At 44.0% G+C, this 14,958-nt stretch overlaps 1 protein-coding gene across 1 annotated transcript; it reads left to right on the top strand.

The window, feature by feature from the left end:
- Window positions 1-1,740: 1,740 nt before the first annotated feature.
- Window positions 1,741-14,309, top strand: LOC131188310 (serine protease 57-like). Its single transcript, XM_058163506.1, has 5 exons — window positions 1,741-1,860; window positions 4,436-4,607; window positions 8,736-8,880; window positions 11,638-11,898; window positions 13,743-14,309. Exons 1-5 carry the CDS (start codon window positions 1,797-1,799, stop codon window positions 13,893-13,895), a joined length of 795 nt encoding a protein of 264 aa, XP_058019489.1. The 5' UTR covers window positions 1,741-1,796; the 3' UTR covers window positions 13,896-14,309.
- Window positions 14,310-14,958: the final 649 nt, after the last annotated feature.

Genomic DNA, 14,958 nt, shown 5'->3' with positions numbered 1-14,958 from the left:
CTCTTCCCAAAATCCCCAAAGCTTCAACCAAAGACTATCTACTATTGACCTCACCCCATTCCTAAGAGGTCTGTAAGGGGCGTGACAAATAAATAAATAAAAATAAATACAACTAAATGTTGATCGCATTCCCATGGTGATGCTGCAAGGATTGTAAGCGTGCAAAATGGTCATGTCACTTTTGCAGTGCCGTGGTAACTTTTGAACAGTCACTAAACCCTATACCATTTCAGACATATGATTCTTCTTCAAAACTTTCAGTGTTGGAGCACCTACAACTTCTGGAGGCAAGCTGTTCCACTGGTTAATTGTTCTCACTGTCAAGGAATTTCTCCTTGGTTCTAGGTTGGATCTCTCCTTGATTAGTTTCCATCCATTGCTTCTTATCCTGCCTTTGAGTCAGGAGTGAAATGTAAAATTTGTTACTACGGGTTCTGTGGGCGTAGCTTGTTGGTGTTGGGTAATGTGACTGGGTGGGGTGGCCAGCTTTTTTTTTTTTTTTAACTTTTAAAAGCATTTTTTCTACAACCTCTTTGGCTGATCTCAGCTGAGTTGACTGTTCGTCAGAGGCTTTTCTTTTAAAAGCATTTTTTTTTTGCCTTTAAAAGAAAAAAAAGCCTCTGATGATCAGGCAACTCAGCTGGGATCATCAGAGGAGCCTTTTAAAAGAATTTTTTCTACAACCTCTTCTGTCGAAGAGGTTTTAAAAGCCTCTGACGATCCCAGCTAAGCCGCGCGATCATCAGAGGCTTTTTTTTAACTTTTAAAAGCGTTTTTTCAGCTGAAGAAAAAATGCTTTTAAAAGTTAAAAAAAAAAACCTCTGATGATCACGCGGCTCAGCTGGGCATGGTGGGGGCAGGGATTTTTCCTACCAGTTCTTCGAACCACCTGCCACCATCGCTACTGGATCAGGCGATCCGGTCCGAACCGGGAGCATTTCACCCTTGCTTTGGGTGCTTTTGAGAATAGCTTGACTCTCTCTTCTTTGTGGCAGCCCCTCAAATATTGGAACACAGCTATCATGTCACCCCCTAGTCCTCCTTTTCATTAAAGTAGACATACCGAGTTCCTGCAACCGTTCTTCATATGTTTTAGCCTCCAGTCTTGTCATGTCATCTTTATTGTTCTTCTCTGCGCTCTTTCTAGGGTCTCTGTATTTTTTTTTTTATATATCGTGGCAACCAAAACAGGATGCAATATCCATCCAATACTGAAAGAACTAGACCTGCCTTAGTTTCTCACGTGACAAATCTTGGTCAATGGGATGCTCGGGCAAGTTTGGACAGCATCTCAGATGTCCTTCCAATGCAGTCGAAATGACTCGTCCTGTTTTGAGCAAGTCTTAAGCGCCTGGTGGGTCTTTCCAATATCGTAAGACCAGTTGGCGAAATTCCTACGTGCCACGGCTGTCCAGATCAAAAGGTCTTGCGTCAGGGATGCAGAAGTAGAAGGTGGCTTATCTACCCCGATCCTTCCTTGATCAAAATTGTAAACCCAGCATGGGGGTAGTTGCTTCTTCCTCTTTACCCCAAGCCTTTTAGGGAAGGGGTTACCCAAAGAAACCACACCGGCTAACTGCTTGAGTAACTCTTCTTGGGCAGTTGAAACAGACCCAGGCAGGTTACCAACCACCCATCGCATGACACGCTCAAGCCCCCCTCCAAGGATTTGCTGCTATAAGGGTGTTCCAAAAATTGAAGGCGGCTTCCTTTATTTCATTTCTTCATAGGGCAACGGGTCACTTCTTTAAAGCTGAAGAGGTTTTCAGATTTTTTTTGTCTCCGGATCTCAAAAGATGGGTAGAGCAGGTTTACAGCTCCTGAGAACACAGGTGGTACTTTGGGTCCTCCTCCAGGCAGGTAAAGCTAACATTTCTTTTTATTAGATTCAGAATATCATTTATTTTATTTTATTTGTATCCCGTCTTTATTCTTATAACAAATATCTCCAGGTAATGAACATATCCGATATACCTTCCTCCTCCTCCTCCTCCTTTCCTCACAACAACTACCCTGTGAGGTAGGTTTGGGCTGAGAGAGAAGGACGTAGCCCAAAGTCACTCAGCTAGCTTTCATGACTAAAGCAGGACTTGAACTCAAGGTCTCTCACCTTCTGGCCTGGGGCCTTAACCAAACTGTTTTATGTTATCGGAGTATTATTGCTAACATTTTATTTTTTTAAAAAATGAAATGTTAACAAAGAACCTGATAAGTTCTTTAGTAGGATTGGCTGAGAATTTTTGTAAGTTGAAATCCACGTTATCTTAAACTGGTCTAGTTGAGACACGCTGACATAGAAGATTCAGTTTTAGTAATACATTAAAAAAGCAATTTAGGTTTCACCACAAATCACAAATTTGACTGTGAGGAAGCAACCTGATGCAATTGCTTAAAAAACTAATTTTAGATTGCCCAAATGTAATTGTGAACATTTTGATTGTAAGGAGAGTTCCATTCTGTTCTAGGCCAAAATATTGAGGGTTTATCTGGAGCATTTTGTACAGGTAGTCCTCAACTTACAACAATTCGTTTAGTGACCGTTTAAAATTACAAAGGCATTGAAAAAAGTGACTTCTCACCAGTTTTAAGTCATACAATCGTATCAAAATCCAGGCGTTTGGCAACTGGCATATATTTATGACCGTTGCACTATCCTGGGGTCATGTGATCACCATTTGTGACCTTTCCAGATGGCTTCTGACGAGCAAAGTCAATAAGGGGAGCCAGATTGGCTTAACGACCGCACAATTCATTTAACAACTGCAGTGATTTGCTAGATCAATAATCCTTATCAATTAGATCAATTAGCACAATCAAAGTCAATTAGATGATTGAAATAGGAAACCTGGGGCAATTTTTTGTTTTTTAATGTACAGTTATTGCAGTTTTCCTGACAAAGCGAAGAGATATTTGGAGGCTGCTGGTAAGGAATGGCCTAAAAAAATCAAGATGGCACCTACAATGGTACAATGGAAGCTCCGCCTGGTTTTTATGGGAGATGCAGCCACCATCTTGACTTTTTTGCTGTACTCTGCAGACACATCTGGATAGCTGTTGAATTTCTGCTAGCTTTGAATGTTTATGCTAGGGGTATTCAGGATGTGGGTGTGGGTGGGTGTATGTGTGTGAAAAATCAAGAAGATTTTTCTTGAAAAACTGGAAGGCTTTGACTGTGCAGTCATGGCTACCATCCCGGCTTTTCACATACAGACAGATGGACACACAAACACACACACGCAAAGCGTGTGCAATCACTGAGGAAAAAAGCCATCAATCCTAGACAAGACATTTTTTCCCACTTTTTACAACCCTTTAATCCCTTTATTCGGGTTGGGTTCGGATCCATTGAATGGAGCTGAGCATTTACTGGCTGGATGCCCTTCCTGGCGCCTACGTCAAGTTTGCAGCAGATATTTTCACTTTGGGCCCTGGTGGAGAAACATCTGTCGCTGCCTAGGATTGACCTCTCAACATTCCTTGTGGGAAGTGAGCATCTTCACCTCTAGGCCACCGTGCCACTCAGACAGGACACAGAAATAATCTTTGTATAATGAAGCAGTATTTCTAATCTTGGTACATTCAGGTCATAGCAATGTAGACTACATATAGATAGATAGATAGAATTTTTTATTGGCCAAGTGTGATTGGACACACAAGGAATTTGTCTTGGTGCTTATGCTCTCAGTGTACACAAAAGAAAAGATACCTTCATCAAGGTACAACACTTATAACACTTAATGATAGTCATAGGCTACAAATAAGCAATCAGGAAACAATCAATGTCAGTATAAATTGTAAGGCTACAAGCAACAAAGTTACAGTCATAAGTGGGAGGAGATGGGTGATGGGAACAATGAGAAGATTAATAGTAGTGCAGTTTTAATAAATAGTTTAACAGTGTTGAGGGAATTATTTGTTTAGCAGAGCGATGGCGTTCGGGAAAAAAATGTCCTTGTGTCTAGTTGTTCTGGTATGCAGTGCTCTATAGTGTCTTTTTGAGGGTAGGAGTTGAAACAGTTTATGTCCAAGATGTGAGAGGTCTGTAAATATTTTCACAGCCCTCTTTTTGATTCGTGCAGTATACAGGTCCTCAATGGAAGGCAGGTTGGCAATGGCAGTGGCACTTAGACTTATATACCGCTTCACAGTGCTTTACAGCCCTCTCTAAGTAGTTTACAGAGTCAGCATATGGCCCCCAACAATCTGGGTCCTCATTTTACTGACCTAAAGAAGGATAGAAACCTTGAGCCAGTGAGAAACAAACTGCCAAACTGCTGGCAGTCGGCAGTCAGCAGAATTAGCCTACAATACTGCATTCTAACCACTGTGCCACCATGGGTCTAGACAGGACGTATTTTTTTTTCTTTTTACAATTCTTTAATCCCTTTATTTGGGGACTAAGTAGCTTAGTCAACCATTGTGCTTCTTTGTGTAGGTCTTTGTTTTGCTGCCGGGATCCGGAGAACGTGGGTCATTGGAGGCAAGGAAGTGAGACCCCATTCCCGGCCCTTTATGGCCTCCATCCAACATGAGAACAGGCACATCTGCGGTGGGTTCTTGGTGAGACAGAGATGGGTGATGACAGCAGCTCATTGTCAGATTCCCAAGTGAGTAAGAACTTACCCCACTCCTCACTCTAGCACTGATGATGTTACCTAGTTGGGTCATGAAACATCTGCAGCAGTGGTGGGTTTCTACCGGTTTGCACCGGTTTGGGCGAACTGGTAGCAGCAGCAGCAGCAAGAGGCTCCACCCACCCACCCAAACGTCATCACGGATGCTGATCTGCAGGCTCAACCCTGAGCTACAAATATTGTCTTCTATTGATAAGTAACAGCCAGTGTGACGTGTTGCAACCAGATGACAAACAGATCAACTTATTCCCTCTCAAGGGCATTGTTCTGCAGGAAGCCTGCAGGCAAAGTCAGCTGGATTAGTTTCAATTTGTACCAGATACCTTGAGAGTATCTAGAGGCTTCAGTTAGTTCAGAATGCAGCTGCGCGGGTGATTGAGGGAGCCTCACGCTGCTCCCACGTAACACCGCTCCTGCGCAGTCTGCACTGGCTTCCTGTGGTCTTTCGGGTGCGCTTTAAGGTTTTGGTTACCACCTTTAAAGCGCTCCATGGCTTAGGGCCCGGGTACTTACGGGACCGCCTGCTGTTACCTCATGCCTCCCACCGACCTGTACGCTCACACAGAGAGGGTCTTCTCAGGGTGCCGTCCGCCAAGCAATGTCGGCTGGCGGCCCCCAGGGGAAGGGCTTTGTCTGTAGGAGCTCCTACCCTTTGGAACGAACTTCCCCCTGGTTTGCGCCAATTACCCGACCTTCGGACCTTTCGCCGTGAGCTGAAAACGCATTTGTTTATTCAAGCGGGACTGGCTTAAATTTTTAATCCTAAATAATTTTAATTGGGGTTATTATTTATGAATTTTAAGGGTTTTAAATTTGATCGTTTTAAATTTCGGCCATTTATGGATTATGCTTGTTTTAAGTTTTTGTTTTAATTGTACATTGTGTTGTTTTTATAATTTGGCTGTACACCGCCCTGAGTCCTTCGGGAGAAGGGCGGTATAAAAATCTAAACAAATAAATAAATAATAAATAAATAATGGCTGAGGAATTCTGGGAATTGAAGTCTAGACGTCTCAAGTTGAGAAACACTGGTAAATCCTTCTCTGCATTTGTACAATGTTGCTCATGGGATGGGTTTGCCTAAACGTTTGCCTAACTTAATAAAATGACTGAGGATCTGATAGCAGCAGCAAAGGGGTTGCTTCTTTGATAAATGTTTTCAGTAGCTAGGAGTTTCTTTCTTTGTTCTTGAAGGAATCAAAGAAAGCCATGTATACAGCCTGATAAGAGAAGTGGTTCAAGCTGGCCAAGGACAAAGATTTTCTTTTACCATACATAGACTTAGAACATAGAATAATAGGGTTGGAAGGGACCTTGGAGGTCTTCTAGACTAACCCTCTGTTCAAGATGGAGACCCTATACCCGTGACAGCCAACCTATGGCACACGTAGCCATATCAGTGGGCATGCGAGCTCAGCTCTGGCCGCGCACATTTTCAGGCCTTCTGGGCTCACCAGAAGTAGAGAAACAGGCTGTTTCCTGCCTCCAGAGGGCCTTTGGGATGGTGGGAAAGGCCCATTTTTCTCTCTCGCCTGGCTCCAGAGCCTCTCTATGAGTCTGGGGAGGGCAAAAACGGCCTTCTACACACACACCCAGAGGGTGAGAGAGGTCTGGAGCCAGGTGAGAAAGAAAAACAGGCCTACCGGGCCATTGCGTGCCAGGAGCAGGTGGGGGAGTGGGGAGAGGTCATGTGTATGCGTGGGGGCGGGGCGCATAGAATTATGGGCACGTGCACGTGACCCCCCCGCCCCTCCCTGCTGGCAAATGGCTGTCCAATCTCTTCTTGAAAACCTCCAGTGGTGGAGCACCCACAACTTCTAAAGGCAAGCTGTTCCTCTGATTAGTTGTTCTCACTGTCAGGAAGTTTCTCCTTAGTTCTAGTTCTTTCTTTAACAATCTTTAATTTTAGTAACTTGCAAACTCATTATAAATGAGAATTTTGATCAGACACTTGGCAGCTGGTTCATATTGATCACTGTTGCTGTCTTCCAAGGTCATGCGATCCCCTTTTGTGACTTCTCACAAATAAAGTCAATTCACTTAACATGAAACAGAGGGATAGAATCAAGATCCTGTGAAGTGTTAATACCACTTTATAATGCCTCGGTAAGGCCACACTTGGAATACTGCATCCAGTTTTGGTCGCCATGATGTAAAAAAGATGTGGAGACTCTAGAAAGAGTGCAGAGAAGAGCAACAAAGATGATTAGGGGACTGGAGACCAAAACATATAAAGAACATTTGCAGGAACTGGGTATGTCTAGTTTAATGAAAAGGAGGACTTGGGGTGACATGATAGCTGTGTTCCAATATCTCAGGGGCTGCCACAAAGAAGAGGGAGTCAAGCTATTCTCTAAAGCACCTGAGGGCAGGACAAGAATCAATGGGTGGAAACTAATCAAGGAGAGAAGCAACTTAGAACTAAGGAGAAATTTCCTGACAATTAGAACAATTAATCAGTGGAACAACTTGCCTCCAAAGGTTGTAAAAGCTCCAACACTGGAAGTTTTTAAGAAGAGATTGGTGTTCTGACCCAGCCTTAGCAGAAGCAAGAAACAGACTCCTTGTCACGAAAACCCCCTCCTGTGTATTAATTGCATTCACCCACCAAAAAAGTCCAGGCAATAATCCTTCAAGGAGTTAAGTGCAGTAACAGACCTTATCAGTTCCTTGCGATAATTGCAAGGCCATGAGCTCCCAGCCAAAAGGCTGCAAATTAAGTTCTGGCAAGCAGTCTTTGTGGCACAAAACACAACTGAGCAAAATCTTCAGAAATACAAACTGTTGTCTCCAACGACCACCACTTCCCTTTCCTTCTATTTATTCCCCAGCCAGGGAGGGGCCATTCAGTGTCCATGTGCGCTTTGCTTCCCGAGTCGACTCCTTGTCCTCCATCGCTCACCTCTTCTAACTGCTCTGCACATACGTGCATCTGGAACAGGCCCCAGTTGTTCTTCCTCCTCACTCATCTCAGCCTCCAAAGGCAGCTGCTTCTTGGGTGGCTAGGAAATATCGGATGGCTCTGGCTCTATCTCTGCATCCGACGCCATCAGAGCCTTCCCCAGACTCCAGAACTGGCCCAAGTTCCTCCCCAACTTCCTCATTGTCCGAGTTTGTCGCCAGCTCTGCTAGCAGCTGGTGGACCGCAACACTTGGACACCCATTTGTCTGAAATGGTATAGGGTTTCTTCACTAAGCAGGGGGTTGGATTAGAAGACCTCCAAGGTCCCTTTCAACTCTGTTATTCTATTCTATTCTATTCTATTCTATTCTATTCTATTCTATTCTATTCTATTCTATTCTATTCTATTCTACTCTACCCTACCCTACCCTACCCTACCCTACCCTATTCTATTCTATTCTATTCTACTCTACCCTACCCTACCCTACTGTATTCTATTCTATTCTATTCTACCCTACCCTACCCTACCCTACCCTACCCTACCCTATTCTATTCTATTCTATTCTACTCTACCCTACCCTACCCTACTGTATTCTATTCTATTCTACTCTACCCTACCCTACCCTACCCTACCCTACCTTACCCTACTCTATTCTATTCTATTCTATTCTATTCTATTCTATTCTATTCTATTCTATTCTATTCTATTCTATTCTATTCTATTCTACCCTACCCTACCCTACCCTACTCTACTCTACCCTACTCTACCCTACCCTACCCTACCCTACCCTACCCTACCCTACCCTATTCTATTCTACCCTACCCTACCCTACCCTACCCTATTCTATTCTACTCTACTCTACTCTACTCTATACTCTACTCTACCCTACCCTACCCTACCCTACCCTACCCTACCCTACCCTACTCTACCCTACTCTACTCTATTCTATTCTATTCTATTCAAGTTATTGCAGTTGACAACAGTGGCAAGAAAGGTCATAAAGTGGGGCAAAGCTCACTTAACAAATGTCTCACCTAATAACAGAAATCTTGGGCTCAGTTGTGGTCGTAAATCGAGGACTACCTGTATTGCCTTATTTCCCGAAAACTAAGCTTGTGTTTCTTTTTCTTGTGGAAATTACCTTATGCAGTAGGGATCGATATTGCCACTTCTAACTTTTCCCAATTTGTCCTGGCAGGCGGTCCGCACAGTTCCGTGTCATCCTTGGTGCCCATTCGCTCAAGACTCAGGAGGCCTCCCAGCAAATCTTTGGAATCCAGAACTCCATTGCTCACCCGCTGTTCAGTGCTGGGACAGTGAAAAATGACATCCGTTTACTCAAAGTGAGTGTGGGGAGAGAAGCAGGCATCCGTCTGTGTAGACAATGGGGGAAGAAGAATAGCATTATGTTATTTTGCCACCTCATGTTGCAAAGGAACCTGTTTTCTGATAGAGGTCTCAATTAAAGGATATTAATCTTTTGTGCAAGATCCTAAAGCCAGGCTTCCCTCCCTCCCTCCCTTCCTTTCTTCCTTCGTGGAAGGAAGAGCTTTGGTGGTGCAGGGATTAGAATGCAGTATTGCAAGCTAATTCTGCCAGCAGTTCAGTGCTGCCTGGCTCAAGGTTGACTCAGCCTTCCATCCTTCCGAGGTCAGTAAAATGAGGACCCAGATTGTTGGGAGCAATTATGCTGACTCTGTAAAATTGCTTAGAGAGGCTTGTAAAGCACTGTAAAGTATATAAGTCTAAGCGCTATTGCTATTGCTATTGCTATTGCTATTGCTATTGCTTGTTTGCTTGTTTCCTTCCTGCCTCCTTTCTTTCCCCTTCCCTTCCCTTCCCTTCCCTTCCCTTCCCTTCCCTTCCCTTCCTTTCCTTTCCTTCCCTTCCCTTCCCTTCCCTTCCCTTCCCTTCCTTTCCTTTCCTTCCCTTCCCTTCCCTTCCTTTCCCTCCCTTTCCTTTCTTTGCCTCCTGTTTTAAATTTAGGAAGGGTTTTGCACAACCTATTCATCCAGATTAGTTAAAAATCTTGCTTTTCGTCTGCAAAAGTGATGCTTTTAAAAAGGTTTAACTAAGTGGTTGAGACACAATGAATCACGCTGAAGGCCATTTGCACTAATAAAAAAAGTTCTCATTTGCTGAACTGCTATTCACTGCTGTAAAATAAAGTAAGATTCCAGTTACTTAATGGAGTCAGAATAAATGGCAAATTTTAAAAAGCATCTAAGAAGCTACTTTGTACCAAAGCAGCCAACTAATCTATCTATGTTCTGTTGTTTTCTAAGCTTGATTGGGGAAAAATTCTTCAGATTTCAGACAACCGGGGACTGAAATTCTAGTTGTTGATCAATGCAAGATATATTTTCTGTCTGTCAATTTCCAAACCTTCACACAACACCAATCTTAACACACGATCATGACCCCAAATAATTAATCAATACCGTGTGTTTGTGTGTGTGTGTGTGTGTGTGTGTGTGTGTGTGTGTGTGTGTGTTTTCCATTGTTCTAAGTATTAAACACTAGGTGGCGATCCTGACTTCCGCAAGGAAGAAATGATTGGAGGCAAAATGTATGATATAGTTAAGTTCCAGCTGGGTGGGAAATGGCTAATGGCTTCTCAGATCACGACAAGTCATATGGCCAACATCTGGATGGCGTGGCACGCCATTCGAGTTGTTTTGAACAGCTTCTGAAATGTTCCTCCTCAACATTTGTCTCTGGACCTCCCAAACCTTTTGGATCACTTTGCATGAACAAACCGCTGGCCATAAAATGCTGCAAATAAAACTTATGTAACTTGGCGTGAAAAGAATCTTTAAAGAATAATGCAGAAAACTGTGCTCCGATGGTTTAGGGCAGGGATGGCTAACCTTTTCCAGACCGAGTGCCCAAAGCGCGCACGCACGCATGAGAATGCACGTGTGCACCCAAAACCCCAAAATGCAATGCAAGCGTGGCCCCGGTGCATGTGCCCTGCCCCTACACATGTGTGTGTGGCACCCCCCCCGCATGCGTGCGTGGTGCCCCCACGCATGCGCAGCAGACAGCCGATGACCAGCTGGCTGGCGCGAGGCGCACACGCATGCGTGGCAGAACTGAACTGGGCTGACGGCTCGCATGCCCACAGAGAGGGTGCCGAAGAGGTTGTAAAAAAAAATGCTTTCAAAAGGTTCTGGCGATCCCAGCTGAGTTGCCTGATCATCAGAGGCGTTTAAAAGCATTTTGCTTTCAAATGCTTTTAAAAGGTTCTGGCAATCAGGCAACTCAGCTGGGATCATCAGAACCCTTTAAACGCATTTTTTTCTACAACCTCTTCGGCCGAAGAGGTGGTAGAAAAAAATGCTTTAAAAAAAAAAAGTTGGCCGTGCCCACCCAGTCACATTAACCTCCCCCCAAGCCACGCCCACAGAACCGGTAGTAACAAATTTTACATTTCACCCCTAACCTACAGGTAAAAATAGGCTGGGCTTCATTCACACATCAGTGGTCCCCGTCTTGATATTTTGACGTGCCTTCTGTTCACATGGCTGAATAACAGAATAACAGAGTTGGAAGGGACCTTGGAGGTCTTCTAGCCCAATCCCCTTCTCAGGCAGGAAACTCTATACCATTTTGGCAATAGTTTGTTTGTTTCAATTTAGTTTCTGAATGTTTCGTTACCAGACTAGGTAACATCATCAACAAGATTTTCTTGTCCTATTCCTCTCTAGCAAATAAATGAGAGCAAACCAGTGCCAAAATCTAAAACCTGAGTTACAAGTATTTTTTATTATTATTATTTCAACTCTATACTGTATTAGGCAAATGGTTCTCCATCCTCTTCTTGAAAACCTCCAGCATTGGAGCATCCACAATTTCTGGAGGCAAGTCGTTCCACTGATTAATTGTTTTCACTGTTTGGAAATTACTTTTTAGTTCCAGGTTGCTTCTCTCCTTGATTAGTTTCCACCCGTTGCTTCTTGTCCTGCCTTCAGTTGCTTTGGAGAACAGGTTGACACCCCCCCCAACCTTCTTTGTGACTCATGCTTTGCAGATGAATCATTGCTGAAAATGCAACACTGGACGTAGCAGCCCATCTCTTCTTTTCTCTCTGTCTGCAGTTGAACAGATCCGCCATTTTCAACAAGAATGTCCGGAAGATCAAGTTACCTCACGCCAACACCGATCTTTGCCCTGGGCTCACGTGCCATGTTATCGGCTGGGGGGACATCTCAAATTATGCGACTATCCCCACTGAACTCATGGAAGCCAACACAACCATCGTAGACAGGAAGGTTTGCAACGCATCGTGGCAAGGACACGTCACCAAGAGCATGGTCTGCGCAGCCAGCACTAGTCCCGTCCTGCGTGGTTTCTGCTCGGTGAGCCTGGGGTGGCTTTCTCAAAATAGAAACTCAGCATGCTAAGGAGTTTTTTTTTTTTAATGCCACGATTTGTCAGAGACCGAACACTGCAAGGGTGAAATTGTAAAGATGAGACAGTGCTTGACAAAATCGGACAAAAGTTGATGGATTTAAACCAGGGGTGTCAAACTCAAGGCCCGTGGGCTGCATCCAGCCCACGGGGTGCTTAGATCTGGCCCATGGGGCCACCTTGGAAACAGCGAAGGATTGGCCCACAGTGCCTCTGCGTGTGGCCCTCCCGAGCTCTGCTTTTGCTGGCAGAGGGTTGCAGGAGGCTGTTACAGGCGGAAATGGAGCTCGGGAGCCCATTTTCGCTGGCAGAATGCTCGGGCCACCAAAGACGTCCCCGCCATGAGTGACATCGAGATGGCCACAGCCACCCTGTCCACGTCCCCCCAGCTCTCCCGAGGTCAAACACAACCCTGATGCGGCCCTCAATGAAATCGAGTTTAACACCCCTGATTTAAACTGATTAATTCACTCAATTTTATTTTATTTATTTATTTATTTATTTATTTATTTTGTCACAACATCATATAAAAGGATTTTATAGTATATAAACATATATATGAGTAAATATTAGGAGGTATAAGCATCTATATATATATAGGAAGAAGAAAAGAAAAACAATAGGACAGGAACGGTAGGCACGTTTGTGCGCTTATGCACGCCCCTTATGGTCCTCTTAGGAATGGGGTGAGGTTAATAGTGGAAAGTTTTTGGTTAAAGCTTTTAGGATTATGGGAAGAGACCACAGAGTCAGGTAAAGTATTCCAAGCACTTATGATTCTGTTACAGAAGTCATATTTTCTGCAATCAAGATTAAAGCAGTTAACATTAAGTTTAAATCTGTTGGTTGCTCTTGTATTATTGCAGTTAAAGCTGAAGTAGTCTTTAACAGGAAGGACATTACAATAGATGATTCTATGAGTTAAACTTAGGTCTTGTCGAAGGCGACGGAGTTCCAAGTTTATTAACCATTTATTAACCATTTATTAACCATCTCTAATAATACAGGTCCTCCTCGACTTACGATCGCACTTGAGCCCAACATTTCTGTTGATAAGCGAAAGATTTGTAAAATGAGCTTTGCCCCATTTTACGCCTTGCTTGCCACGGTTGTTAAGTGAATCACTGCAGAAGTTAAGTTAGAGTAACATGGTTGTTCAGTGAATCTGGCTTCCCCATTGACTTTGCTTATCAGAAGGTCGCAAAAGGGGATCACATGACCCCAGGACACTGCAACCGTCATAAATAGGAGTCACTTGCCAAGTGGCTGAATTTAGATCATGTGACCACGGGGACGTTGCAACGGTCATAAGTGTGAAAAACAGTCCTGTCACTTTTTCCCGAGCCATTGTAACTTCAAACGGTCTCTAAATGAACTTTTGTAAGTCGAGAACTACTTGTATAAATATGATGAATGGATGGATGTATGAATGAATATAGGAAGAACTTTGCAAGAACTAATCTACCCACATTGATCCATTGCTCTCCATTATCCATTGGTAATATCCAAGGACAGTAGAATCAAGCAAAAAGAATGTTAAAAAAAGATTACCATCTTTTTTTAAAATTCTTTTTGCTTGATTCTACTGTCCTTGGATATTACCAAATCTATTATTATGGTTGGTTACACAGTAGACTGAATTTGACATTTCTGTCCTTATTAATATTATTATTTGATATTTAACGCCATGTTATTGCAAGGGGGGGCAGGAATGGCGATATTGCTTGAACCCATCTGCCCAAGGCCCATTACTGAGACCCTATACTTGACCCCTCTCTTTCCTCTTTTGTAGGGTGATTCAGGTGGCCCCTTAGTGTGCGGGAAAAACGTTCATGGCATTGTCTCCTTCAACGGAAAGAGATGTGGCGATCGGATTTTTCCAGATATCTACACCCGCATTGCCAATTACATACCCTGGATCAGTTTCGTGCTGCAGACCTTTTGATTGGTGGTCTTGGAAGGCTGCGGGGGGTGGGGTGTCTCTAAAAAAGCTGACCTGTTGGGTGGGAGAGGAGAAACAGATTTACTCAGCTTTGTCCAGATCTACAACTCCCAAACTTTCCAAGCCATATTGATGGGATGTTCTGGATGATGTAATTCATCACACATTTGGAAAAATAGAAGGTCGATGCTACACTGACAATTGGATATATTTTTTTAAAGACAGCTTCCATAGAATAATTAAATGTAGTTCATCAAGGGTATATTGTACATCGATAGAATGCTTTCTCCTTCTCCTTCTCCTTCTCCTCCTCCTCCTCTTCCTCCTCCTCCTCTTTCTCCTCCTCCTTCATCTTTCCTCACCTCCTCCTCCATATTCCGTCTCCTCCTCCTCCTCTTCCACCTCCTTCATCTTCCCTCTCCTCCTCCCCCTTCTCCTCCATCTTCCCTCTTCTCCTCCTCCTCTTCCACCTCCTTCATCTTCCCTCTCCTCCTCCCCCTCCTCCTTCATCTTCCCTCTCCTCCTCCTCCTCCTCCTTCTCCATATTCCGTCATCGTCCTCCTCCTTCATCTTCCCTCTCCTCCTCTTCTTCCTCCTCCTCCTCGTTCATCTTCCCTTTTCTCCTCCTCTATCTTCCCTCTCTTCCTCCTCCTTCTCTTCCTCCTCCTTCTCCTCTTCCTCCTCCTCGTTCATCTTCCCTCTCCTCCTCCTCTATCTTCCCTCTCCCTCTCCTCCTCTTCCTCTTTCATTTTCCATCTCCTCCTCCTCCTCCTCCTCCTTCATCTTCCCTCTCTTCCTCCTCCTCCCTGGAGGGTACTACAAACAACTCACCCACTTACAATCAGTAACGAATCAGTTAGGAATCTTGGAACAATTGAGTAAAGTTCAAGTCTTTCCCTGCCTAATTCCTGGCCTGCTGACCTCATGCTTTCTCCATTCCAGCTGTAGAACTTGGAATTTTCCACCAAATCCCTCCCACCCCGGAGTCGAGGGTAGGGAGCAGTCATCTTGCTATCGCAATCACCAAACATTTAAAAATCCTTGCAGATCTGGAGCTTATTATCCC

This window comes from Ahaetulla prasina, chromosome 1 (genome assembly GCF_028640845.1).
Source record: "Ahaetulla prasina isolate Xishuangbanna chromosome 1, ASM2864084v1, whole genome shotgun sequence".
NCBI lineage: Eukaryota > Metazoa > Chordata > Lepidosauria > Squamata > Colubridae > Ahaetulla > Ahaetulla prasina.
Note: the sequence above shows the minus strand (reverse complement) of the source record. Positions and strands in the feature narration are given on the sequence as shown.